Source organism: Pollicipes pollicipes, unplaced genomic scaffold, assembly GCF_011947565.3.
Source record: "Pollicipes pollicipes isolate AB1234 unplaced genomic scaffold, Ppol_2.1 Scaffold_4295;HRSCAF=5057_pilon_pilon_pilon, whole genome shotgun sequence".
In the NCBI taxonomy this organism is placed as follows: Eukaryota; Metazoa; Arthropoda; class Thecostraca; order Pollicipedomorpha; family Pollicipedidae; genus Pollicipes; species Pollicipes pollicipes.
Window position 1 is genome coordinate 17,493,599 of NW_023596461.1, and position 27,936 is coordinate 17,521,534.

General features: G+C 51.5%; 2 protein-coding genes across 2 annotated transcripts in view; one reads left to right on the forward strand and one right to left on the reverse strand.

The window, feature by feature from the left end:
- The first annotated feature begins 11,890 nt into the window (after window positions 1–11,890).
- On the forward strand, window positions 11,891–15,169 carry LOC119097603 (progranulin). The gene is made up of 3 exons (XM_037220646.1): window positions 11,891–12,093; window positions 13,992–14,215; window positions 14,770–15,169. Exons 1-3 carry the CDS (start codon window positions 11,895–11,897, stop codon window positions 14,836–14,838), a joined length of 492 nt encoding a protein of 163 aa, XP_037076541.1. The 5' UTR covers window positions 11,891–11,894; the 3' UTR covers window positions 14,839–15,169.
- Window positions 15,170–18,131: 2,962 nt separating this feature from the next.
- pip (heparan sulfate 2-O-sulfotransferase pipe) overlaps window positions 18,132–27,936 on the reverse strand; it is a 45,433-nt gene continuing 35,628 nt past the window's right edge. The window contains exons 6-9 of the mRNA XM_037220025.1: window positions 24,370–24,526; window positions 20,921–21,045; window positions 19,725–19,879; window positions 18,132–19,142 (exon numbers count right to left, since the gene is read on the reverse strand). Of these exons, the coding sequence (XP_037075920.1) occupies window positions 18,973–19,142; window positions 19,725–19,879; window positions 20,921–21,045; window positions 24,370–24,526 (607 nt within the window). The 3' untranslated portion in view covers window positions 18,132–18,972. The remainder of the gene's footprint in view (window positions 19,143–19,724; window positions 19,880–20,920; window positions 21,046–24,369; window positions 24,527–27,936) is intronic.

The following is a 27,936-nucleotide window of genomic DNA, read 5'->3' on the forward strand; positions in this document are numbered from 1 at the left end:
AGGGTTATTTTTTCTGGGGGAGGGGGGGGGGAGGGGGAGGGCATGCGGTTCTCTGCTCTTGAAGTAGGAACCTCCAGCAGGGGGCTTGTACGACTCTTGCTGACAGCGGTGTTTGTCGGCAACGCTTCCTCTCACGCGAAGGGGCGCTCTCGACCGGCCTGCAGTGTCGCCTGGCGGCTCGGACCTGACCGGACCGGACCTGACCTGACCTGACCTGACCTCTCCGCTCGGACCTGCTCTCAGCACACGCTGTAGACGACCTGGCCGCGCGCGCGACAGTCCTCCAGCACGCAGTCGGCGACCAAGCAAGCGGCCACGACGACCACGACCAGCAACAGCGCCAGCGCCACGAGCACAGCGTCCATGTCGACGCGACGACTGACGGCGCGGCAGGTGTCGACGCGCCGCGCCGGCTCCACACCTGTGGCGCGCGGCCACGCGCCCACGGCCGGAGCGGGCGCGCGGCACCCGGCCGGCGCTCACCGTCCGAGGCGTCGGCGGCAGGGGCGGTCTGGCTCCGACGCTGAGGCACGCGGCGGGTTCGGGTGATCGAGTCCGATGTGCGAGGGAAGGTGGGAGAGATGTTAGCTCGTGATTTGTGAGATGGAGGCGATGGCACAGCGGGAGATTAGATGGCGTTGTGCGGCGAGGGCGTAGTGGGGAATGGGCTCAGGTTATACACGGTTTGTGCCGACCCCGGTTTTTGAGAAGAAGAAGGGATGGTCTAGTGGAGAGTAGGTTCAGGCTACAGACGGATCGTATCGGCCCTGTTTGTCAGCACTTTTGGCTCCATGTTCCGCTTTGTTCATATCTAGATTGGTTGTTACTTAAAACCTAAACCCAAGAGTGGAATCCCTGTACAAGGTCTTAAGCCGAGTACAGAAAATCCTTTCTTAGCAGAGATACCATTTTCTGGACGTTTTTCTCTAAAATCCAATCCACAGTCCAAAAATGGGCTAGCTGGCCGTCGAAATAGTGTCGAAGAAAGCATGACGTTGAAAAAGTCCAAAGTTTTCCTGCAAACAGGACGTAGAAAAATTTCAAACTTTTTTGTAATATTCATAACTACTTCCTAAAACCACTAATCCAAGTCACCTCTCGCGACGCTGCATTCCCCCACCCGAATCGAAAGAAAAGGAAGAAAATGATGGTGGGTAAGTAATAAGTACCAAAGGCATAAAACACTTTAACAGCGATACCTTTTTTCATAGACAATTTCATTTCCACATTTTAAAAAGTAGCAGTTTCTAGTATACTCCACCCACAATTTGTTTATTTTCCACAATCAAATGGTGTTGAAAAAGAACAACATTAAAAAAGCTGGGATGAATGTCAAATTGCGACATGACAGACTAATATGGGCTTCCCCCAAAAAACTAAAATAGGTTTGCCCCTGTAGTGCAAGTTCCAACTTTGCCCTTGGATATTTTTGAATTCGAAAAATTTGGAATCCAATCGGTACATTTGCTTCCCACAAGTGTGTATGCTCGCTCGACCGCCCTGCACCGCTACCGCACAACTGTGCGCAGCGCCGGCGGCTGCTCTCCGCGTCAAGCACGGTTGCGCGATCAGGGAACCATGTCCAGCGACCAAAACAACCGTACCGACCTTTGAGCACATACACACGATTGTTCAAACTGGGCACATACTGTTCGCCGCGCAACATTTTTCCCGGAGCGCGAGAGCTGGTTCAGAAATGGGGAAGAGGTATGGATGTCCTGTGCTCCTTGCTGGGGTGTGGTGCCACCCGCTGGGCAGAGTCGACAGCCATCATCTCTGTTGTACGACAGGGTGACCAAACAGGTATGTTTGCCTACCCTCAAATTCTAGGCTTCTCGATTGCCGTGATGTATGGAAGCTAAATCGTTAGCGACGCTGATGTGACCAGTGGCTCATTCCACCACTGGACTTCACTCCCTGGTGATGGCATGTTATTCACTTTTGCAATAAGTATCACATTACGATTCACCAAACGTCGCATGTGCATGTCTATACCGAGAAAATTGCGGCAGTTTGAGGTAGCATGATATCCAGCTTTTGGAATACCATGTCGCCACACTTCTCACACTTATTTTATTCAGGCAGCCGATCGCCCAGCGTGTGGTCGCACGGGAGCGTTTGATTAAGCAAGAAATACTTTGGGCTTTGAGGTGTTCGGCCATTATAAGCTCAGAGCTCTTATGCTGACATTTATGGGCTTTCGGCATTAGGAGGCACTGATTAAATGACGTTATCAAGCAAGCATTGCTTATACTCTCAATGCTCGATATTTCGAGCTGTTCTCATGGACACGGGTGACCATAACCTCCCACGATTTCGGCTGCCTTCCGTTATCATGAGTCTCTCGTGATCAATCGCACAGCTTGAAACGTCGAGTATTGACAGCATGACCAGTATTTGCTTAACAACGTCGTTTTATCAGGACCTCATGGCATTCTGAGGGTCGGTGACTCTAAGCATAAAAATTTGCACCAATGATGTCGAAAAAAGAGTGTGATACTTTTACTCGCATGTCGCACAGGTCTGAGTTTCTACTGGGGAGTTCGGCGTTGTTGCCTGTTTTGTGGAAATACTCGTCTCACTGTAAACGGTTGCAGTTTAGACAATAGTCCAAAAGCTCAGAGTTTGGACAATAAACACCCTGTAGGACTGAAGGAGAGAAGCGAGTGGTGGGCACGACCGCGACAGCCTGATGAGGCTCCGCAGACGAGCCTCGCTCCGCACAGTGCCACTTCTTTCTGGGGGAGGGGGGGGGGGGGGGGCTGCTCCATGGCTGCTCCAGCATGTCCCGGTGAGACGGGCTGCTGCGAGGATTTAGGATAAAACCGTGACTGGTGAGACAACACAACATGTCCCAGTAAGACAGGTTGCTGCGATGACTTCAGATAAAACCGTGACTGGCGAGACGCCGCAACAGGTCCCGGTGAGAAGGGATGCTGCGAGGATTTGGGATAAAACCGTGACTGACGGGACGCCGCAACAGGTCCCGGTGAGAAGGGATGCTGCGAGAACTTAGAATAAAACCGTGACTGACGAGACACCGCGGCGCGCGGCTTTTGACGCATGCAGACGTGACGGCTAGCTGTGGGCGCATGCAGACGTGACGGCTAGCTGTGGACGCGTGCAGACGTGACGGCTAACTGTGGACGCGTGCAGACGTGACGGCTAGATGTTCAGCTGTGCCGCGCAGGGAATCACAGCGCTACCGCGTCTGGAATAGGGCCTGAACCTGCTCAGAACCTACACCAGCAGACGACCAACACCAACACCAGGCACCACCAGCAGACCACCAACATCAACACAAGGCAACCACTAGCAGACCCGCGGGCGAGAGCGCCACTAAGCTGCAGCCCGCATAGCTGTAACCCATGATATAGCCTTTTTGAAGACTTATTGCGAGCGGCGTCTCAGTGCGCTTGAGCCCTGACCATTGAGGATCACCGATCCTTGCTCTCTGATGACTACGGGGAGTGATCAGTGCCTTCGGAATGTGAATTCGGGTGCCCTCTCCAGGTATCTCAGCAGGCACATACCTGCCGTCCAAGGTGCTCGCAAGGAAATGATGCCTTCGTCCCTTATTGCTGCATAAATAGTTCCACACATAATCGCATTCAAATGTCATGACGTTTGAAGGCAAACTTAGGAAAGATATAACGGTCGCATGCTCTTCAGTTAGAACGGTGAAAAGGATCCTCAGTGCTGACTCACGATGCTCGACGCTTCAACCAAAATTCTGAGTCAGCACGTGGTTGAGGACTGCCGTTTGCACCTGCCGTGCGGGTCGCCGGAAGCCTTCGTTGACCAACTGAGATTCGGTCCAGTCGCGTCCAGTCGTGTCGCACCGAAGGCCTCCGCTGATCAACCGGGGTCCGGTCGAATCGCGTTCAGTCGTGTCGCAGCGAGAACACTGCAGCACGGGGCTGCAGGCGCCATGACTCATGACGCACCGCCCGCGCCGTTACTCCCCTGTGCTATCTCGCTCAAGGCCACCGCGGACCCAGACACGTTTCTAGACGTCGGAACACTGCCCGCAGCTAAGAACGACATCGTTCTCGACGTTGTTCACGGGTACCGACGGGAGCTGCCCCGACGAAGCCGAATGGAACGGCGTTGACTGTGCGTTGGACCGCGTGGTGATTTTCACACATCGGCTCAGTTACAAGTCATCCCACACAATCATTTGCCGTCGAAGTGGGCATAGTAAGCATCGTTTTACTCATCCTGGTGGTTTTTGCGACTTTGCCTACGGTTACAGATAAACCTGGACTTTGCCGAACGTATAATTGGTGTGTAGTCCTGAACAGTGCTAAGCTTGGCATCGTGAAAATTGCCTATTCTGCCGGAGGTCACAGAGTACCGGCAGCGATTAGTCTTCCTGGGCATGACACTGATCACCAGCCCACTGAACAACACAGCGGGTTATCCTAATTCAGACGCGGCGCGTCCGATGGTCACCGCAGCACAGAGGTGCCTCACGGTCCAGCGGCGATGGCGGAGTCTGACATTTCAGTCGATGTGTCTCAAGTACAGCATTGGCAGCTTTGTCACTGATGTTTTCATCCCTGCACTGGATCGACGGCGCACCGCACGGCAGTATTGGGTGCACGGGGCTGGTGGGATCAAGCTGGGATTAAGCCGACCGAAGTAGACAGCTTCTGTTTTTGTTGGGGAGAAGATCGGTGCTTGATCACATGCTCACTCATAAGGTGAGCTGACTTATAGAATCCTGGCAATTTAAGTCCTGTCAATCCACATGAATATCATCCCATCCACTCAGATTAACATGAAACATTGATGCATGCTTTTCGCACCTCCTCTGCTCGTCCTGCTGACTGCATCTCAGTGGCTCCTGGGTAACGGATGATTTTTATCCAAGCATCATCGACCGCGGAATAAGATGAACTTACTTCGGGCTGAGCATGCCAACCCCTGATATTTAAGTCAGCAGCTAAAACCTGACCAAAAACGAAAAAGGGGCTGTCCATATATTACGCTCACACGGAGGTAGAGAGAGACAGAATTTCATGAGGTTAAACTAAAGAGTAACAAGGGGAAGGGGTTTGAACACCGTGACGCTACGCTCAGGTGCGGTGGCAAATCGTGCATAAGTAGTTTGTAGAATGTGCTCAGGCTTTAAAGCCCCGTGCTGTTGGCTTTCTTTTTGGCAAGCTACACGCCCACCTTTACGTTATATCTTTATTTCAGTTAGTAGTCTAACAGGCATTACCTTCTCGAACATCACGCTTAACACAGCGAAACCAGGTGGAGGAGAGTTTTTGTCCGGCATGACCATCACTAAAAGGGGGTGTCTCACATTTGAATATGTTGAAGCAAGCATCTGATATGATAGAACCAGATTGCTTATAACTATTGATGCGCTTTTAAAATGGAAAAGACTGCTCTATACAACGCAATTTCTCTGTTAGATAAGACAGTAGTATTAGCCTCACTCCTCGGAGAAAAACTAGGAGAATGGACGTATAGTTCGGTTGATATTTCGGCAACATGACTTGGTCGAAACAATAGCAGAAGTAACTTCAAAATTGCCTGCCGATGATCCTACTCGATTTTCAGGTTTTTTTAAGAGCAAGCCATAGTTTTTGCAGGTCACCAGCATTCAGAGGATTAAACAAAGAGCGATTGCCAGCCATTACCACGATACTGTGCATACCTAAGAATTAGAATGCACGAGCATACGTGTACATGCAAACGAATTCAAACACATAGGCAATACGCTTCACGCTTCATTCAAACATGCAACCGAGTTTAAGTAAACAGGCATCACACATAGCGCATCAATTATACATGCAAACGATTTCAATTCAATAGGCATGGCACATCACGCGTCAGGTATCCCTTACACATGTAAACGATTCTAGGCAAGCACACATCACATATAAAGGCACATATCACGTTCGCATAATCGACCATGGTGAGCCTGATGACCATGAGGTAAGACAGTTAAGATTTGGTCGCCGAATTTTTATGAGAATAGATTCACTTATTTTCCTGTCCTGTAGTAGTCCTGTGCTCTGTAGATGACTTTAAGCTCTAAAAGGGGCATAGGGTCCATACCTCCTTCGGCTTCACCCGAGATTGTTAGGTTGTTTTTGTCGTTTTTCCAGGCTATGCGTATGCACAGTTTTGCTTTCTTAACAATGTCTTTAATTTTCCAAAGCAAATGTTCACCTACATAAGGTAGCGTTAAGAATCCGTCTTTCGATAGGGCGTTTTCCCGCCTCCTAACACCTATCACCCACGCGCTCTATAATTCTTCCAACATCCTACCTAAACATTGCGGAGAATATCCGTTGCCCAATAACAAAGCCCATATTTTGTTTGCGCTCTTTCTTTCCTGTTCACTACGTGATGAGTTTTTGGAGCCCTATGGAACACGTTGCGAATTATGTTGTGCTTAGTGGAAGTTGGATGTGCAGATTCACAGTGCAGAATTATACCAGAGTTGCTGGGATTGATAAACAGCTCCGTTTCTAACGTTGCGCAGTTTATCCGCCTATACACTAATTGTTCCTCCTGCACCGGCTATACTTAACGACAGCGACAGCTATGAAAAACTGAATAGGAATCAAATCTGTCGTTAAGATTTCCAGACATCGGTTAGAACTTTCCGGAACATTTCAGTGATGAAGTAGAAGCCAGCCTACCTAAATTAAAGGATGACGTGCTGCGCACGTTCAAAAACCATAAAGTAGGCAAACTGAATGTCATTGCAGATCAGCGGACTTGATCAGGAACCTCAACAAAAACGGTAGTGTCATAGTTAAACAGAGCAATAAGTGTAGGGGTTTTGTTATCTTAGCTACGAAAAACTGAATAGGAAGTCAGTCCCTCAGGTAGAGGGTAAAACAAGAAGAACACAAAAGAGCACAGCTAGCGGAAAACTTTCGAGCAAAACCATCAAAGATTTGACATTTAGACACAGTGGAACGCCTGTATTCCATAGGCTTCCTAAAGATCACAAACATGCGGTGCCACTTAGACCTGTCATATGTAGGTGCGGCGGTGCTACAGAAAAAAAACTTCGTGTCTTTGACCTTGACCTTCGTGTCTTTCTAAACTTAAAAATCTGTGGTGAAATCTTCCATCTCGAAGCCTAAGTGCCCGGGTGGCAACAGATGTCATTTATGCAATTCTGGGTTTCAAGGGGCTTGCATGCAAAAACGTGGTTTACGAAATCAAGTGTAAGCTGTGGGAAAAACATGGGAGGGACGTACTCTGCGTCGGAGAGTCCATGCACCCTATATATATATATATATATATATATATATATATATATATATATATATATATATATATATATATATATATATATATATATATATATATATATATATATATATTTCAGTTAGTAGCCTAACAGGCATTACCTTCTAGAACATCACGCTAACACATCGTAACCAGGTGGAGGAGAGTTTTCGTCTGGCATGACCATCACTAAAAGGGAGTGTCTCACATTTCAAGATATTGAAGCAAGCATCTGATGTGATAGAGATAAGATCGCTTATAACTATCGGTATGCTTTTAAAATGGAAAAGACTGCTCTATAGAACACAATTTCTCTGTTAGATAACACAGTAGTATTAGCCTTATTCCTCCGAGAAAAACCAGCAGAATGGACGTATAGTTGGGTTAATATTTCGGCAACATGCATTTGCCGAAGCAATAGCAGAAGTGAATTCAAACAGTTGAGATATAATGAACACCTGTGAGACGCTAAAAAACAAAACAGGGAATACCTCTTTCGATGACCATTCTTTAGCAAAACATGCTCAGGCTGAGAGCACAGGACCATCCAGACAGGAAAATAAGTGAATCTATTCTTAGAGAAACAATAACAAAAAATAAAAAATAAATAAGAGAAGCCTGACGCCTGATGTGCGATACCTGTTCAATTGAAATCGTTTGCACGTTTAACTGATTCGCGATGTGTGATGCATGTTTACTTCAACTCGCTTGCATGTTTGAGTGAAGCGCGAAACGTGACGCCTGTGTGCTTGAATTCGTTTGCATGTGCACGTATGTTCGCGCATTCTAATTCTTAAATAAGGACTGGTCGTGGTAATGGCTGACAATCGCTCTTTGTTTAGTCCCCTGAGTGTTGGTGTCCTGTAAAAACTGTGGCTTGCTCTGAAAAAACTGAAGATCGAGTAGGATCATCGGCAGGCAATTTGGAATTCACTTCTGCTATTGTTTCGATACGGGCATGTTGCTGAAATATCAACTCAACTATGTATCAATTCTCTGGGCTTCTCTCCGAGGAACAAGGCTGTCTACTATTGTCTTACCTGCTGCCTTACTACTCCTGTCTTATCGGTGCGAATAATGTTTTTCGCTAATGCACTGAACAACTTACACAATTTCTCTGGTTCGCATTTATGCTCCTGGATGTGATATTGTTTGATTACGTCACCGCACCTCGCACAACATTGATTTAGAGCCAACTGACGACCGTTGTATCTGAAAATCGCACTCACGAACGCCAGATATGAACAACTCAACCATTACATTTTTCTCGGCCTTTGTCGTCGCATGGCTTATGAAATGGCAGCAGTTGAATGACGTTATCATGATGTCATGAATGCCAGGGTGACCTTGAAATAGCCTCCCCGACATGCTTTCCCATTTTGGCGGGAGTGTGCCCCACAAACTACATGGGTTTAGGTCTTAAGAAGGGCAGGACTGTGAGCTGCACAAAAATATCTTCAGGATGGCTATTTCAATTCAAATTCCCATAGCAATGTGGAACACTCCCTTCCCTCCCTCACCCTTCCCAGCCTCCCCCCCCCGTCCCTTTCCGCCCTCACTCCTTTTAACAGGGGGTGAGGGCGGAAAAATTTCAAAAATGCGTCACGTAATCTATGAACGACCCTTAAGACATACATTGAACGTCCTACTCTGCTGGAACTGTGAACAGTAGGTGACCAGCCTGCGTGCTACGAAACCAGAGCTGCCCAGTAGCCAGTGTTAAATGGCCTTTATCGGCCTAAGCGATATCAAACCTGAGTCTCCTCGTATGTCATCAGTACTTTGCACAATGCCACGTGTACCTTCCCAAGCGCATTCTCGCAACTGTCAAGAGTGGCGGCACCACATATTTTGAATTGGGATCAAGAATTTCCAGGGGGCCTTCTGGACAAAATGGGACCTTCACAAGGGGGGGGGGGGGCTCCTGGACGGTATAGTATTCAAGGTAGAGGGGAACTGAGGATCTGATCTCACTCATCAAACTGCTACGTACATCATATCCAAGGAAATCAATGTCGACTAGTAAAAGCTCTGGAATGAGGGACTTCTGATTATCCAGCCAAGGACCTCGTTTTCAAATAGCTGGGCTTCCTGTTCCAGAAAAGGCCTTCTGGTGCATAGAGGGGTCTCATAATCCAGAACGAATTGCTTTTCATTCGTGAAGGGGCCTCCTGATCCCAAAAGAAGGCATCACGATCCGGAGCCAAGCCTATCTGATGTTTGAAAGAGTATCATACATACCGCTGCAGTCGCAGTGGGATTGTCAGTGCCCTTCAGATGACCTGAATCTGACCCTCACCACCGCAGTGGGATTGTCAGTGCCCTTCAAATGACCTGACTCTGACCCTCACCACCGCAGTGGGATTATTAGTGCGCTACAGATGAACTGACTCTGACCCTCACCGCCGCAGTGGGATTATTAGTGCGCTACAGATGAAGTGACTCTGACCCTCACCACCGCAGTGGGATTATTAGTGCGCTACAGATGAACTGACTCTGACCCTCGCCGCCGCAGTGGGATTATCAGCGTCCTCCAGATGACCTGACGCTGACCCTCGCCGCCGCAGTGGGGTTATCAGTGCCCTCCAAATGACCTGACTCTGACCCTCACCGCCGTAGTGGGATTATCAGCGTCCTCCAGATGACCTGACGCTGACCCTCGACGCCGCAGTGGAATTGTCAGTGCCCTCCAGATGACCTGACTCTGACTCTCGACGCCCCAATGGGATTGTCAGGGCGCTTCCACTGCGGTTGTTGATATACGAGCACAATGAGCAATGCTGGGTGCTCCCAAACTTGTTCAACTGCGCTAAAGCGATGAAATGGTTATGACGCATATCGTCATTCGACCCCAGCGAAGGTCAGACAACAATTTAAACGTGATTTCATAAAGGTCATTCAAATAATGCGGTCCAGGCACCCAATATCTTGGGGTAGAGTGCACATCCAGACCGTAATACACAGCGATGATTACCAATCACAACGTGGAGACAAGGCCAGGTCTCAATACTTCGCTCGTTGTCAATACCAGTCAATACCTTCACATATGTAATGCCTCAATATGTGTGAAGAGCATTAACAATCGCAGACGCGCGGCGTTTACTGTACACAAATGTGTCACCCAAATACCGTGTCATATCAGAAGCTGGCCATCGCTAGCAATCGCTGGTACTAACTACAAGCTAGATCACTGGGATCAGATTGGAGGCTGGCAGAACGACGGGAACGCAAGCAGTGAAGCCGATAACACATTTCCGGTTCGTTTATGCATTAAGCATGGGCAGCTTATATTTTGTCATCCAGATGATGCTCTATACAAAGTGACAGCACGAGTTGGCAGCACACACAGAGGGTTAATTTAGAGATGACACTTTAGGGTTAACACTCACCTGAGTTAATCCAAACACTAAAGGGTTAACTTTAGAGATGACACTTCAGATTAACCCTCACATAGCCGGACTTCCGCGAGGACAAAAAAAACTGATCTTCAAACCCGTTGCGATAAATACGACATTCGGGACACATGTCAGAATGTTGAGGGCCTAAAATGATTACAGTTGTGTACTGAGCATGATATTCAGGACACCAATGGCCACTAACGCTTGGCTTACTCGCAATCTGGAACCTCCTAGTCAGACGCGGCACATCCGTTGCCGTTTGTTTAGAGCACAGGTTGCAACGGGATAGCTCGCGGCGTCCCTCGGTGGCATCTGCGATGAAACGGCGCACCGGAGACGCGACACCCCGGCCGGCCGGATGGCGCGGCGCGCGGGGGGCACAGGCGTCATCCCATCCTGTTAACTGGAGGCAGCACGTGACCCCCTCCCCCGCCCCGTCGGCCCCGCTCCGGGCGCGATCGCATGGACGGGGATGTGCGGGAAAGAACCGCCGTGTTGCAGCCGCTACCCTAGTCCGTTGAGCGTCGATAAAGTGACGGGCGAGCTGGCCCCCACTCCAGACGGCCGGGGGGAGCTGCGCCGACGCCATCTCACTGTCGCACCCAGCACGAGTCCAGGTAGGAGCCGAGCCCGTAGGTCGGGCAGCGTCAGTGCCGTCAGTGGGCTCCAGATGAGCTGGGTGACCTGTGAGTCAGTGGGCTCCAGATGAGCTGGTTGACCGGTGAGCCAGTGGGCTCCAGGTGAGCTGGGTGACCTGTGAGTCAGTGGGCTCCAGAGAGCTGGTTGACCGGTGAGTCAGTGGGCTACGGATGAGCTGGGTGACCTGTGAATCCAGGTCGGGAACGGCTGATGCTCGTGAGCGCTTGGTAGAAGGCAAGTGACGCTAGTGAGCTCCAGATGGTAATGGCGACGTTTGCGAGCTCCAGCTACAAGCAGGCGATGGAGAGAGCCACAGTGGAGAGACGGGCTTGGGCTCCATGCAACAGGCAGGAGATGTTTAAAGTTTCAACTGAGAAACTGGTAACGCTCAGGAGAGTTCCCAAGGGCTCTTTAAAGCTCTTACCAAAGGTCTTTAAGTGAGAGATGGTTGAGGTCTCAGGCGACTGACCAACCCCGATATCGAAAGCAAACTTGCATGTTAGTGTCGTTCACCACACTAAGAGGCGCATTCACTGTGCCTGATCGTCACGCAGCTACTCTCGCCATGTCCCTCCGCCAGAGTCCGTGACGATGCTGTGCTTGTCCGAGTGGCTGCTGCTCGCCATCGTCCTTCACGTAGCATCGGTGGAGGCCGACCGCTGCCCCAACGGAGATATGTGTGAAGGTGACACAACGTGCTGTGCCACCGACTCCCACCAGCTGCCGTTCCGCTGCTGCCCGTACGTGGATGCGGTTTGCTGCTCCGACCGGCAGCACTGCTGTCGCAAGGGTGAGAGCAGACCGCGTCTCGCCGCCGCCTCGCCAGGGGCATAGTGCTGCAGTGCTGCTGTCGCACGGGTGAGGGCAGACCGCGCCGCGCCGTTGCCTCGCCAGGGGCGCAGTGCTGCTGTCGCACGGGTAAGAACAGACCGCGCCGCGCCGGTGCCTCGCCAGGGTCGCAGTGCTGCTGTCGCACGGGTGAGGGCAGACCGCGCCGCGCCGTTGTCTTGCCAGGGGCGCAGTGCTGCTGTCGCACGGGTGAGGGCAGACCGCGCCGCGCCGTTGTCTCGCCAGGGGCGCAGTGCTGCTGTCGCACGGGTGAGAGCGGGCCGCGCTGCGCCGCTGCCTCGCCAGGGGCGCAGTGCTGCTGTCGCACGGGTGAGAACAGACCGCGCCGCGCCGTTGTCTCGCCAAGGGCGCAGTGCTGCTGTCGCACGGGTGAGAGCGGGCCGCGCTGCGCCGCTGCCTCGCCAGGGGCGCAGTGCTGCTGTCGCACGGGCGAGGGCAGACCGCGCCGCGCCGTTGTCTCGCCAGGGGCGCACGGATAGGCATGTTACCGCCGGAGAAGGTACAGGATCCGGCGAATGTGGAGGCGACGGTGCAGCCTTTTCAAAAATATGTAACTGCGTGCAGTGTGACATCAAAGAATAAGTCTTACCGGGCGAACAAAGCCGTAGTTCTTAGGCCATGGGAATAGCAAATGACGGCGCCACAAAACTGAAATGTCGTCATAGCTGATTATGCCACGTTATGCACGCTTTGCTAAAAAGTGAGATTGGAACCTGACTGACATTACATATGATTGCACATCTGAGAGCTTGCAGAACCTTTATGACAAGCATGACATTTTGCGGATGAATGCAAATGAAAGGTGATTTTGAGCTTGCCATCTGTATAAAATGTTGGCCGTCAAGCGCACAGGCCACTCTGGTCAGGCGATTCATTATTTGTAAGGTCAGGCGAAATCAATAACTTGCGATGATCTGTGCCGACGTCAGATCGTTCTTAAACCAACACTTGCACCGAATCGGATTCAGAACGTGGCTTTATGTCTGTCTGTCTTTGAGAATCGAAAACTGCTGGACGGTCTGCATTCGGTCTGAAATGTTCTGAAAACATTCCGCATTTTGAAAAATCATCTTTCTATCTATCACTGTAGCACATTGTGGTAGCTGGAAGGGTCGAACCGGACATTGTTGGCTTCCGTCCACATTTGGTTAAGGATTGTGCTACACTCGGCAGGTCTCGTCCAATTAGGAACAAGATAGCGGGGGAGCCCACCTCTCCCCGGACCGGCGAGTGAAAACAGCTTCAGCTTCAGTCGGGCGGTTATTAGGGTTTAAATGAAATAACGTGTTGGAAATATACCTTTTCAATGAAGTTTTACTGCACACGCATGTGTCACACGACGTTGCGTCACGTCACATACGACTAATCGCACTCACCGCCTTACCTTATTTGCTCAAGGCTGCTGGGGTTTTTAAGGGAAAGCATGGCAGGATACACGGGCCTATATCTCCAAAATGAATACAACCGAGAATATTGAGGGGGTACTTTTAGGTCATGTTGCTCGCCTAGCAAGCATGGCTTGCTGCGAAGTTCCTGACTCACCACCCCAGCAAATAAGCCGACTTCGACAACCAATTTTTACAAAGCACGTTTTGACGTACCACGCAATGTGACAGCCAGGCCGTCCTTGCTTCCGCCGGGTCTCTCGGCAGGTAGCCAATCAAACGTAGGAACCAGTGGCATAGCGCCCTTTGGGACGGGACCCCGCATGTCCCGTGATTGTTAACCAGTGCCATTGTGATGATCCTTTTGTACAACGTTTGACTGTGACCAAAATCTTGTCTCGCCGCTGTCCGCACCGCGTGTCCGCCGCGTGACCCACCTGTCGCCTCCGGCCAGGCTACTCCTGCGACCCGTCCGGTGACCGCTGTGTCCGCGTGTCCGCGGACCCGGTCCTGTGTCCGGACGGCGAGTCCCGCTGCCCAGCCGGCGCCACCTGCTGCCTGATGTCCGACCAGCGCTGGGGCTGCTGCCCTCTCAGAGACGCCGTGTGCTGCTCGGACCGCGTTCACTGCTGCCCTCGGGGCACGCAGTGCGACCTGCAGACTCTTACCTGCCTCCGGGTGAGGCCGGTGAGCTCCGCCTGGCCCGGCGCGAGTTCGGGGTCTGTGAGAGGATCGACGCCGTGAGAACCAGCAGGCACGGGGCCATCATCTGGTCGTTGTTAGCCTGGCGCTCTCACAGCGACTTACGGCATTTGGAGCCAGACTGCCGGAGCTCACAGCACTGATATTGAGTGCTGGCATGGCATGCGAGCAGCGACGCCCTCAGAAAAAAGTGCTAGCAATTGCTACCAAGTCTGCCTACACCAAAAGTTAAGGCTCCATGGCCCTCATTCGATCTCAGTTTTTGTTGTTGTTGCTTTGTTTAGGGGAGTGTGAAATCTTCTTGTTTGCCCATTTTGAATTATCTTAAGTTAACGAAGTCGTTTAAGAGTTCTTATTGTGCGTTTTAAACCAATATTCATGCCATTGTGATGCCCAGTAGTTAAACTTATCATTAATAAAAACTACTTTGGATAAAATTGCCAAAAAGAAAAAGTGCCTTGTTTGTCTATCCATCCGAAAACCTGGCTCTGTATAGCAGAGCTCTCAGTTACACACTGTTTCCGCCGCAGACAGAGAAGCGTCACTGGCTGCTTGAGATGCTGGCCGAACGGAGGCTGGGACCCGTGCGGATGACGTAAATACTCTGGACCGTCGTGCCGTGGAAGACAACCGCCTGGCCTCAACTCTTCACGTCAATCAAGATGTCGCGTCGTCCGGAGAGGTGACCCTGAAGACGCGGCAACGCCATTTTGCTTTCCGATGATGGTTTGTTCGGCGGCGAATGTGAAACTTCATTCATATGAAATCATGTATCCTATACTTCCAACTACACCGCATGGTCTGGGCATTGATCACCAACTGCATTCTGCTACGCGACTTTCTTCTACGTGATACCATGTTCTTTCAGCTTGTGAAAGCACGTAATGACGTCAGTGTTGCGCCAGAAATACCCTTGCGCGATTGCGTATCACGTGCCTGCAATAAATGAAACATAAAAGCGTTTGACATGCTGACGTTTGTGCTGTTGGGGCAAGCGAAAATCTTCAGAAAGAGACAGCCAACATCAAGTAAACACATCTGTTTGTCGGGTCACCGGGACGTTGATTTGACGGAGAGCTACGGTGAACACGACGACCCTTCGAAACGCCCGGGGATGCTGACAACACGACGGTATCAAGCAATCATCATGGCATGTCATCAGCCGACTTGTGTTCGGCTCGGGCTGAATTGGCCGTCTCGTGCGGTGGCTCACGAGCCCATTGTTTTGGGCTGAACCACGAGCTGGGTCGGCTCGTTAGGAAAAATGCCCCTTTGAGCCGTAAGCTGAATCACATTCTCTGTGAATTTAGTGAGCTGAATCGGGAGCAAATCATTTGTTAAAATATCGTGTCAGTGAGCCATATAGTCAACTTAAAATGGTAACATGACGAAACACAGCAAGCCACAGACAAATCAACATACCATTTCGGAGTGTTGAAATGAGCAGCATGCAGCATGAGCTATGAACCTTTTCGCAGTCGGCACAAAGTTTGTTATTGCAAGTTCCAAGCAGGGAACAAAACCTTGATCCTGATCTTGAAAAATTTGCTAAATCTCAGCCGAGATGACACTTGGCAGGTGCAGACTGTCGATTGTCAGGTTTAAGGCAGACTAGTCTACACTGCGCGCTATAAGGTCTGGGTCGTAAGTGCCAGCTAGAATGTGCTAGCCTAGAGCTGAGACTGGCCTATATTGCACGGTTATTCGCGTGCGTGCGTTTCCAACACAACATCGTGCGCTGGTAACAGGTTACAGGAGAGGTACTGTTTGCTGCACTGCATTTGCTAGGTTCAAACTACAAACTTGCTACCAAGCTATTTGCACGTATTTTCCTTACTTCGATATATATATATATATATATATATATATATATATATATATATATATATATATATATATATATATATATGCATGCGTGCGTGTGCGCGCGCGCGTGTATGTGTTTGTGTTTAAGTCATAGCGCTCACGAGTCAAAAGGCAACGAACCAGAGCGAAATCGGAGCTTGGGAGCAACTATGTTTGGAACAACTATGAGTCATGAGTTGAAGTAGACCCCAATAATCTGTGACCCGGTCCTGTGCCGGCTAAAACAGCTTGAGTCGAACAGTAGTCTGAATGAGAACATTGAACCAAGTCAAACGAAAACAAAAATTTGAAACCTTAAGTGCGTAAGGGCAGAAAATGTTCTGAGGAGGTGCAGGCTGTGCTAAACGCACTAAGGTTTTTAGCCTGTATTTGCTGCTCGATCGTAATCTCTGATGACCTCTGCCCTCTGTACCCTGCATGGTCTGACGTGTTATCCAGACATTATATTGACGACGTTACACTGTCCTTAATCACTGATGACCTCTGCCCCCTGTACCCCACATGGTCTGACGCATTATCTAGACATTATATTGACGGCGTTACATTGTCCTTAATCACGAATGACCCCTGCCCTCTGTAACCTGCATGGTTTGACGTGTTACATGGACATTTTACATCGTCATTATCTGCGCACTCCCAGCCTACCTTAGCCCATGGTGCGCTCCGTTCGCATTTTTTAAAGCATCATCCAATTTCCTGGGAAGGTATTTCAGTGACAAACTAAGGAGCGCGTGGCTATCTCAATTATGTAACACGTGTGTGTGTGGGGATGGGGGGGGGGGGGGGAGGACAGGCTTTGATTGAGCGTAGGTGATGTAAAAAGAGGAGGCGATTTCGCACAGGGTAACGTTAGGATCAGGTGCAGCTGCGATCCATGCTAAAATCCGATAATTTTAACGGGTAACTAGGGGGGGGGGTCTTGCCAGGCGTAGGCGGCGCATAATCAGCGGGAGAGGCACAGAAATTAGCGTAAATGAGCAGCGTTTTTTTTGGCTATGATCTGGTGCCAAGACAAAAGGCGAAATAGGGAAAAGCCGAATGGCAAAAGTCAAACGAAAAAGCCAAATAATGACAAGATGGCAGGAATAAAATGAAAGTCAGATCGGGAAAAAAACGGATGGGAAACACGTCAAAAGAGATGAAACTCGACAGGATTAAAAGCAAAGACAGGAAAAAGTCGAAGCCGATGGACAAAAGTCAAAAGAGATAAGAGTCAGTAGGAATAGACGTCGCATTGGAAAAACTCGTGGACAAATCATTGACAGGGATGAAAGTCAAAGAGTAAAAAGTCAAAAGCCGGAAAGCCAGGAGGGGCATGTTCTGTTATAATATTCTGCATGCATGCAAAGACAACAAAACCCAGATTGAATAGATGCGTGTCACATGACACAGAAAACAGGTAATCGCTGATGTGTCTTAAGCCACACGTGCGCAGCAGCTGATTAGCCGTCGCATTTCTCTCCTACGAGTAGACATGTGCCTAGCTCCTGACGTATTTTTCTCGGCCAACTTTCATCCATTTGACTCTAAGGCATGTAAACATTTTTACCTTTGAATTGTCTTCAATCAGGGTTATCTACCTGCCGAATTTTATTCCTGTTGACTTTTCGACTTTTTCCGACTCGATACTTGTGTCTGGCAACTTTTTGCGATATTTGCCGGATTCGGCTGCTATCCCATTTGACTCGACGTTTCTCGATAAGACTTATATCCCCGTCGATTCAATCAGCTATTTTTTGGCAACCGTATGGTCTCTGAGCCATTGAGATGCCTTTGAAAGAAGTGAGTAGACTATTTCTGATGTCGCACATGAATTAAAGGGGAGATGGGACCCAGATGTACCTCCACCCCTTTCTCCCGGTGGATGACGAGCTACGATGTTTGATATGACGCCAAAATGTTCCACTCTATTCCCTCTGTCACATTTAGCAACAGCCTGCTGGCAGAAATAGGACCAGTCTCAATGCACTTCTTTTCCACAAAATTTGCTATTGTATCCATCATAGAGCACAAAACGCAAGGGACATAACAAAATCAGTTCGTGTATTTGCGTCAGCTACAACACGACACACGCTGGGAGAGGTCCACTACAGGTCAAGTACCCATGCGCGCGTCAAAGCCCCCCAACATGGCGGGCAGGCCGCATCGGCAGGTTGCCGTCAACAGTCACACATAGTATGGCAAAGGGCTGGAAGGTTCAGTAAAGCACAGACAGCTACCCGGAGGCGCAGGCCACGTCTCATCCTCAGTTCTATCGTATCACAGCTCGCCTCCCAGCGGCCAGTCTCCCGGGCGGGCCGCCTACCGCTGGCCAGTCTCCCGGGCGGGCCGAGTCGCTCACAGCCCGGCAATAGCTGCACCTCGCACGTAAAATGGTTACAGTCTGTCGAGAGGACGGACCCGGCGCTCGCGGCATCACTCGCGCTCATAACGTTGCTCTGCTCCTGCGCCATCTGTCGGTGAGATAAGTCACCAGAGCCGTCACATTCTCCGCCAGTTTGACAGTCGTACAGCTGCCTCATCACCGCAAAAGACCGAGTCTATGGGCGCGTTCGGCCGAGGGAAAATTATTCAACGAATAATTATCCCTTCAAAAATCATCTACGGAGATTCTTACTTTACGCTCGGCAGGTCCAGAAATTATTTCCCACATCCGTCTCCCATGCGCCAGCACAGTCAACGACTACAACTATGTATAGCGAAAAAAGATTCCCCGTCTTGACTATTCTCTGAAAATGCTCCGGGATTTTCCACGGGCGCGGAAAATTATTAGGGATAGTTTTCCGTATTGGCAGTGCCGAACGCCATTCCGGAAAATTCCAACATCCCGGATAAATTTCCGGCATTGTCTGCCGGTCGAACGCGCCCTATAGGTCTTCCTGAAGTCCGAGAGCCAAGTATTGCTGGTGAAGCCGCTGGCGGCAAAACTCGTAAAACTCGATCTCGTGTGTGAAATTCTTCCGCACGATGTCCTTGACGTACTCCGAAACAGGTGGCTTGTAGCCGTTTTTGTTGACTTTTGATAGCTTCTTCTCCTCTGAAAACAAAGGAATACGTCTGACACGTGATGGGACAGGTCGAAACAGACAGTGCAGCGGGTTTAGCGCCATGTTCGTGATGTAACCACTCTGCGTGTGTTGTTAAAGACGCACGGCGACTAACTGAATTGACTGACTAACTTGACTGAAACTATTGCCAGTTTCGGCATAATATCGGGTCCTAAATCAGATTGGGGAAGCGTTCCTTTCCACCTCTTTCGCCTGCACAATATACCTTCTAATGGATGATGATGATGTTTGAGTTTAGGTGCACTCCGACTGCCTTGGCCATTTTGCGCCCATTAACTTCCACTGGGTTAGTGGAGAATCTACGCGATTGACCTCAGCTGAGATGAGGTTAATCCAAACACCCTCGACGGAAAACGGAAAACGGAGCGAAAAAAACCTCTTGGTATATTGAACATCGTTAAGCCAACATAAGAGCCTTTAACTCAAAGTGCCAAAAAAAAGAAGCCGAAGGTCTTGCTTTCTTATATCAACTTTTTGGTCAACATGACTTGAAAGAAATTTATGAAACATTCCTGTCTATGCATACTTAACAGACGGTGCACCGAACTGACCATGGTAAATCTCGGCAGCACCAGCGAAGAAACGCGGGATGTAGTGCTCCAGCACTGCCAGCGTCTTGTTCATCTCCTCCAGCACCCCCACGACGGCGTAATACTTCTCTACGTTCCGCTTGGCCTTTTGCATGGCCACCTCAGAGTTGAAGGCGCTGAGAAACGGAAAACCATAGAATTCCTGAAAATGTGTTCGAAGAGACAACATAGAAATGAACATGGTGCATAGGCTGGTGTCCCGAGTTTTCCGCTCATTCATCGCTGAGCCACCAAGGAAAACATGTGAAGCAAACGTTGGCGAGACCAACCGTAGAACAAACGCAGATGCAGCGTGCTGTTGATGACACAAAATAACTGAGGAAACGCAGCGGGCCGGTGCGTCTAGTGATCGGTGGTAGCACAGAGGCGGTGACATGCTGTGAGGGGAACAGGGCCGAGCCCCGGACCAGCCAGACGTGCCAGCCCGGCTGCTGACATTTCGGCCATTCGCCAGGGAAGTGCACCGATGCAGTGGTGTGACGCATGGTGCGGTGCTCGCCGGTCAGGGGTGCCTGCGGTGCGCACGACGCGCTCCGAAACGGCGCAACATCCGGATCATTCTACCAAGGGATCCCGCGACGTGTGCGCAGCCAGAGAAGGGCCCAGGGGCAGCCGCCCACCCGTTGCGCCCGACTTTTACATAAGCATCATAGTCGGCTACTTCAGCTCTCTCATGGTAAGTGCTGATCTGCCTCCCATCCCCTTACGAAAATCTTGGCCGACGCCTGTTCAGCGGTATCGAGCGCAGAGATGGTGAGGCGCACACGTCAATAAGCCCAGAAGAGTGCAAACTACATGACTCATCTCCATGGATGACTTAGAACGCTCACCATAACTTTGGTATTGAAAGTTAAGCAAACTTCATGAGGTCTAGGTCTCCCCGACCATTTGGCCATTCTAAAAGTTAAACAGACATGAGGTCTCTCCGAACAATTGACCATTCCCTGCAAAAAAAAACAAAACATATGAGCTGCGAGTTTTGAGTGTCAATGACCATGAAATACCTATCCATTGCTCAAAATTCAAACGGAGAGCTTCCGAAACTACCCACGTCTTCGTTTTCTGCACTTTTCGTCTGGAGGCGTGCTTCGCCACCCGCAGCGTGTTTCCACTCGCTCCCGCCAGATGTCAGCCACGTCGCCAGCCAGTACACTCACGAGCAATCCTCGTCCATGCCGCAGAAGAAGCCCGTCATGCGGCGATGGTCTCCCACCCTGTCCTTCTTGTCACCGGTAATGTACTGACACTCCCAGTCGTTGGAGAGCACGCACTCCTCGTAGTCCTGCCAGGGGATGGCAACAGCGCGACGTCACAACAAAGACCCCGAAGGCGACGACAGCGAAGCTCTGCGGAGCCGCGCGAGGCTCACTTTGGAGACTCGGTCGTTGTCGGTGGGACCGTTTGGGACCGGGATAACTGAATTCGTGACGGGACCGGTTTTTCACAACTCAACTGGGCACCCCATCCATGGGACATGATTCGCGATGGTGGGAAATTCGTGTGTGCGTGATTGAACAGTGTGGCAAAGAAAAAGACGAGATGAAAATGAGTGGCAAGACAGAAAAAGGCAGCATGCCATAGCATAAACAGTGGATTGTAGACAACCGCAGCCACCAAACCGGCCTGCTAATTCCGTCCTTTAGGCAAAGGAGATGCCCGGACGAAGCAGCCTTTACCGCGCATGCGCAATGGAAGACACCATGCAGACGGGTGACTCCGATGCGGACGATGCCAGCTGAAGCGAAGCGTCTCCGTGGCTGCCGCTTACCAGCCACTTACGTGCACGCGCCCTCCATACCGCAGAAGAACTCTGTCAGCTGGCCATAGTCCTCGCGCACGCTGTCCTGCTCGTAGGTGCATTCTGCGTGACCCAACTCTACGCAGGTCTCGAAGTCCTGCGCATGCGCGAAGCGAGTTCCCAAGCAACGTTAATACCGATGATTAGAGAGCAGCTGAGCATGTTAGGACAGAAGCGGAAGAGCTTTATCTAGTGATTCAGCCGCTTTCGTCGCAGCGTCTGATTCTCGCGGTCATATGTACGCCAAATTTTGACAGAGGAAACAAGACAAGGGTCTACCTGCTGAGAAGTTGGGTGCTACAAAGTGTAGGTATGTGTCGTTACGAGGTATTTTGGTGCGAATCTATCCTCGTCATTCTTTACCCGGTGACTTATATGCTATCGTCGAGCACAAAACGAACAGAGGCTTTCTGTTAGCTCCTCTTTGCATATCGTGCTGCTGGGTGAACAGGAGACAGCTTGGCTAAGAGCACACCTGCTTCCTCTTTGAGGCAGTTTGAAGATAATACTCGTTAGCTCTTTGAGAACAAGAACGTTTGAACGCTTATTAACCCGCCCTTTCTCTCAAAAGCGTCGGCGCACGCATTCTCAAGTCAATGACCCAACCACAGAAGCCTGCAGAAATTTAACGATGCTCACTCCATACATCCTGACCGGTCGAAATGAAAGGCCTGGGTCGGGCTGGTCCCGTGTTTTGTGGCCACGATGGGAGCGCTTCTTTTTGTCGGCTCCACCTTGCTGTCCAGGAACCAGTTTGCCAAATAACTCAGCACTTTTTCCGACCAGATTTTGAGAGGTGATGGGCTGCTTTCGTGCACGACCGTGCCATTACACAACAGCTGCACCGCATCTGCATACTGAGTCGGACGACTGCGAAGGAGAAAGCTGCAAAAGTAGTGCCAGCTATTCCTGATAGAGCCTGTCGACGACGCCTGTATCCCAATAGTCCCAGAAACCACCCAGCAACAGAAAGCCCGGACGATGGCGGGAACATTTGGGGACAGAGAAACAACCAATATTAATAGTTGTTAAATGGTTGCGGGATAACTTTTAAAAGGTTGCCACGCACGCAATGGAAGCGATCACTGCAAGTAAATTGAGAGCGATGCATGTATAAGTGAGCTAAAGACATCACAGGGGGAGCTGTAACAGGTGGCACAGGTACATACATAGACGAGTGGGTATAGTTTTACTAGAATAATTGGAATACCCGAAAAAGCGGCATGAACTGGATTTGCCACCTGCACTTTAAGAGTCACGTACATTGACAGCGGACGTGGAGTGGGTACAGACAAAACGGGGTGTACAGCCTCTTCCCCACCCAACCGTTATGCTGCATCATGCAGATGATGCCAGTTGGAGACATACAATGTATCTCTGGAGCATTATGCTCCACTAACTGGTCTAACGAAATATTTGAAATGAGGCGTTAACATGCATGAAATAATTATGCGGTTATTTGCCTAGTAAGCGTCATTCGTGTGCGCATACCAGTCACTTCAGGGGACATTTTAAGAGCTAGGTGGTCCTGAAAAGAATGTGTTGATATTTGATACGTGCCTATGTGCGTATCTCAGCCTGGCTTGGCGACTTCGGTATTCTAGCCGGCACCCTCACGACCAACCAGCACGCGCTCCACCCATTCAGCTACTGACGGACCGTCAGCGGAGGCTGGGTCAACCAACACACGCACCACCCACTCAGCTATTGACGGACCGTCACCGGAGGTCAACCAACACACGCTCCACCCACTCAGCTATTGACGGACCGTCAGCGGAGGTGGGTGATTGGCAGGGGCGAATCCAGGGTTGCGTCAGAGAAGGGGCTTCTGTTCTGTTTGAAACAGTGCTGAAGACCTCCGTTTGGTATCGGGACTTGCGACTCACACAGGGCCTTTTCACTGCTTTAGTGTGCATACAAGCTCCTGTATCGTCATTACCCATCTCCCCTTTCCCTCCGGATCGACTCCTGTCTTGCGGTGCCCCTGAAAGTGTGTACCTCTGGAAAACAAGTTATTATGCTCGGAAACGAAAGTTTTGGTGCCCCTAAAAAGAACGGACCGATCCAGAATTTCGTCAGGTTAAAAGCCGCGGAAATTGTGATGGCTCTGAATTTTGGCCTCTTTTAAATTCTTAAATGGTCCGCCTAGGCCACATCGTACCTCGAAAATACAGATTATGGTGCCTAGAAATACAGCTATGCGTGCCCCTGGCCCCAGGAGCCAATCCAGGACTGTGACGGCGGGAGGCTCAGCATTGTTGCACCCCTGGAATTTGGTGTTCCTTGAGAACAAAAGGCTATATGGACCCTAAATGAGGATTTTGGTGCCCCTTCGCCGCCATTATATTTTGGTACCCCTTCAACCTAACTGGCACGGCCCCCTCCCTCTGGATCCACCTCTGATGGTTGGAGCTTCAGGCCCTCTCCAGACTGAAGCACGTGGGTAGCTGAGTGCCACACGTACACCCGCACTCTTCAGGACCATCGAACAGCCGCTGCAAAAATAACTGGCTGAAACGCAGCGTTGACATCAATGCCACAGATCCGCGTAAATAAGTTATCTAATCAGCTAATTGTGTTGCGTAACAAACTGCATTTGCCTGGACTTGCCCACAGAAACAGAAGGGAACGGTCAGGGACGTACAGTGTCACAATTTGTTATCGAGCAGCACATCTAGACATGGTTTACGGCATGTATGCATACCAGTAGAATGGTTACCATACATACTAGCTACTAGCTAGGGAGCATTAACGTCAGAGAGCGCAGAGGGTTCTGCCTTCGGCGATGAGAACTTGATCGCGCCTGACCTTCTTGAGCCAAGCGGGGTCAGGCAGCTCCAGTTCGGGGAAGGCCCTCTTGCGCTCCACGAAGTACCAGGGCGCTCGGACGTAGTAGTACCACGAGATGATGCGCTCCACTGGGTCCCGCACCATGTTGAAGTAGATTGGTGGAGAGAAGTTATACCTGGTGGAAGCGAGGTCGGTTACGTGGCGACGCATAGGCATATATCTTCAGCAACACCCCAAACATAATAAGGACGCGGGGAGACAGGGCAAAATGTCCCGCGTCACACGTCACTGCAACCAGAAGAAGAGATTATATTGTACGTGCTCTAAGATCGGGCACAGATAACAATTGTGTCTCGGTCCATTGTTGAGGAGCCTGACGACAGAAACGCTCCCTGGGTCTGGTCGGCCGGCGGCTTTGGTTGCAGAGGGTGCTTGTTCTACCATACTGCGAACGCTGCGCAACTCTGGCACCCTCCGCATCTCAGCATGACATAGCGCTACGACGAAGCCGCAATCACAAGCTGGAAAACGGACGGTGTTTAAACGAAGATTTAGAGACGGGGGTAGCACCGGCCACAGAACAACACCGTGCGCCCGGTGCTACCGCAGGACAATACCAGGCACACTTAGCGCCGATCTCGGCCAGCCGTGAAAGCCGCCCAGCCCGGGACGGCCGCCGCAATGCCGCGCCCAGCAGCGAGAGAGCACAGCCGATGAATCAGTCCGCACATTCAGTGTGGGATTTTCCTCGGTCGCCGTCGCCAGGCCGGGGCCTCAGTCGCGCGCCAGAGACTGCGGCACCCCGCCGCCGCGCCGCTCTCTCCGTTGCGGCGGAATCTGCCGCGAGCGCCGGCCTCCCGCCCGACCGAACACCGTCTGCCGAGGCGCGCCGGCTGCCGCCCCCGCACTCGGCGCGGCGGAGGCGCGCTCGGCCCGCGCCAGGTGTCCCTCGCGGCGCGACGGGAACGTGGCGAATGGGCGTCAAGGGACGCGTCCGGGTGGGCCCAGCGCCAGCCGCCCGAGATCAGATCCGAGCGGTATGCGACGTCGAATGTTGGCTCTGAACAAGGCACGCTGTCATCGCTGTCCACCATCTGGCACCGCCACTCAGAGATGCTCTTTTGGTGTTGTTTGTCCGCAGACTGGGCGCGGTTGAATAGGTTTTCCTGTTGCTTTTTTCCTGCTCCTGCTGCTTGACTCGATTTCTTAGCAACGTGGAGAATGATTTAAGACGCACGGCTGACTGACATTGGGTGCCTTATGATATACCATTTGTAAAAAGAGCACCCCATAGTTAACTTTCCAGGATCCAGCCCAATCAAAGTCATTTATCTTTCATTCAATCCGCTAGCGTATGTGTACTTTTTCTGGTTAGAAATGGCATGTGCTTCGATGCATTGACAACAAAAATGTTTTCGCGAAAAATTTGCTCAGATCCATCATGCGCCAGCGCAGATTAGCATCAAATGGGACATTTATGATCAAATTGACCATCTCGCAACTTGGCGTTCAGCTTTTGCAATCAGGCCAGCCTTTCCCTAGGTAACTTCCAAGCCCACGTCGGTCTAATTCCCCAGATTAATGCGGAATGTCCACAGGCCCAACCGTAAAGAGCTCTGCCATCCAAGATGCCATGATAGCAAAAATTATCTGTGTAGGCATCGCGTACTTAGTTCTGCTGGAATATGCCAATGTGATATCGCCGACTGCCGCATCGAATATATTTTGCTATTTGGATTAGAGCCCTTTCCATTCGTTGTGACCATTTCAGGGCTTTGGGGTGAAGGAGAGTAGATAACGGTGGGTCAGAGCTACATGCACCTGAGGCCCATCCACCGAGGCTATGCCCGCGCAGGGACGCTTTGCGTGGTGTGTGCTCGGAGCTCGGACGGAACCTTACCAGGGGCCCCTTCGGCCCGCTCGTGGCTGGCGCATGTAGTCTGCTCCAGACGAGATGGGCGTTCCGGGGACCTGTCAGCGGTAGCGCGGTGGCAGGGAGCACGGCGAGGCAGAGCAGTGACAGGGAGCACGTCCAGGCAGCGCGGTGGCAGGGAGCACGGCGAGGCAGAGCAGTGGCAGGGAGCACGGCGAGGCAGCGCGGTGGCAGGGAGCACGGCGAGGCAGAGCAGTGGCAGGGAGCACGTCCAGGCAGCGCGGTGGCAGGGAGCACGACGAGGCAGAGCAGTGACAGGGAGCACGGCGAGGCAGAGCAGTGTCAGGGAGCACGGCGAGGCAGCGCGGTGGCAGGGAGCACGTCCAGGCAGCGCGGTGGCAGGGAGCACGACGAGGCAGAGCAGTGGCAGGGAGCACGTCCAGGCAGCGCGGTGGCAGGGAGCACGGCGAGGCAGAGCGGTGGCAGGGAGCACGGCGAGGCAGCGCGGTGGCAGGGAGCACGGCGAGGCAGAGCAGTGGCAGGGAGCACGGCGAGGCAGCGTGGTGGCACGGAGCACGGCGAGGCAGAGCAGTGGCAGGGAGCACGTCCAGGCAGCGCGGTGGCAGGGAGCGCGGCGAGGCAGAGCAGTGACAGGGAGCACGTCCAGGCAGCGCGGTGGCAGGGAGCACGGCGAGGCAGAGCAGTGACAGGGAGCACGTCCAGGCAGCGCGGTGGCAGGGAGCGCGACGAGGCAGAGCAGTGACAGGGAGCACGTCCAGGCAGCGCGGTGGCAGGGAGCACGGCGAGGCAGAGCAGTGACAGGGAGCACGTCCAGGCAGCGCGGTGGCAGGGAGCGCGGCGAGGCAGAGCAGTGACAGGGAGCACGTCCAGGCAGCGCGGTGGCAGGGAGCGCGGCGAGGCAGAGCAGTGGCAGGGAGCACGTCCAGGCAGCGCGGTGGCAGGGAGCACGGCGAGGCAGAGCGGTGGCAGGGAGCACGTCCAGGCAGCGCGGTGGCAGGGAGCGCGGCGAGGCAGAGCAGTGACAGGGAGCACGTCCAGGCAGCGCGGTGGCAGGGAGCACGACGAGGCAGAGCAGTGACAGGGAGCACGACGAGGCAGAGCGGTGACAGGGAGCGCGGCGAGACAGAGGCCCTGACAGCATTTTGGGTGGATTCGGAAGAGCTAACTGTTCTTACGCCCCAAATCCGATTCTTTTTATAGTTCTGAGCTCGCCACAGTGCCCACGAAGCTATTTAGACGGGCCTCCGCTTGGCTGAGTTCCCAGTGGATCACATCGATTCCAACTCAGGATAATTGAGATCCGAATATTGATCACAGTCAACCCTTTTCGCAGCCGGCAACTCGACTCAGCCATTGATCTAAGCAAGCAGGCATGATGTAAGAATGAGGAAGACCTTAAGCTCCTGGTTTGTCGGCATTGTGAGTCGAGATATTTTTCTGACAACGATGGACTTTAAGCACACCGCGAAACACGTTAAAGAATATTATCAGTGAAACATCAGTTATATCGACGAAACCCAACGTTTCAAGCTGCGCTGATGGCGCTCATGGTTGTGGGAGAATATGTAACCTCATGGACTGTCACAATTGATTAAAGTAGCCCAATGAAGGCCCGACGCGTTGCATGCGATGCTTTTTAGCAGCAACTGGAATACATTGAATCATTACTGATGCTTCACGTCATGCTGATT

Bases quoted from the DNA above. Each gene is read 5' to 3' on its own strand.
- LOC119097603 (XM_037220646.1), top strand. From the start codon at position 11,895: ATGCTGTGCTTGTCCGAGTGGCTGCTGCTCGCCATCGTCCTTCACGTA. The intron at 12,094-13,991 runs GTGAGAGCAGAC...GCCTCCGGCCAG, and splicing joins GCAGCACTGCTGTCGCAAGG to GCTACTCCTGCGACCCGTCC. The intron at 14,216-14,769 runs GTGAGGCCGGTG...TTTCCGCCGCAG, and splicing joins AGACTCTTACCTGCCTCCGG to ACAGAGAAGCGTCACTGGCT.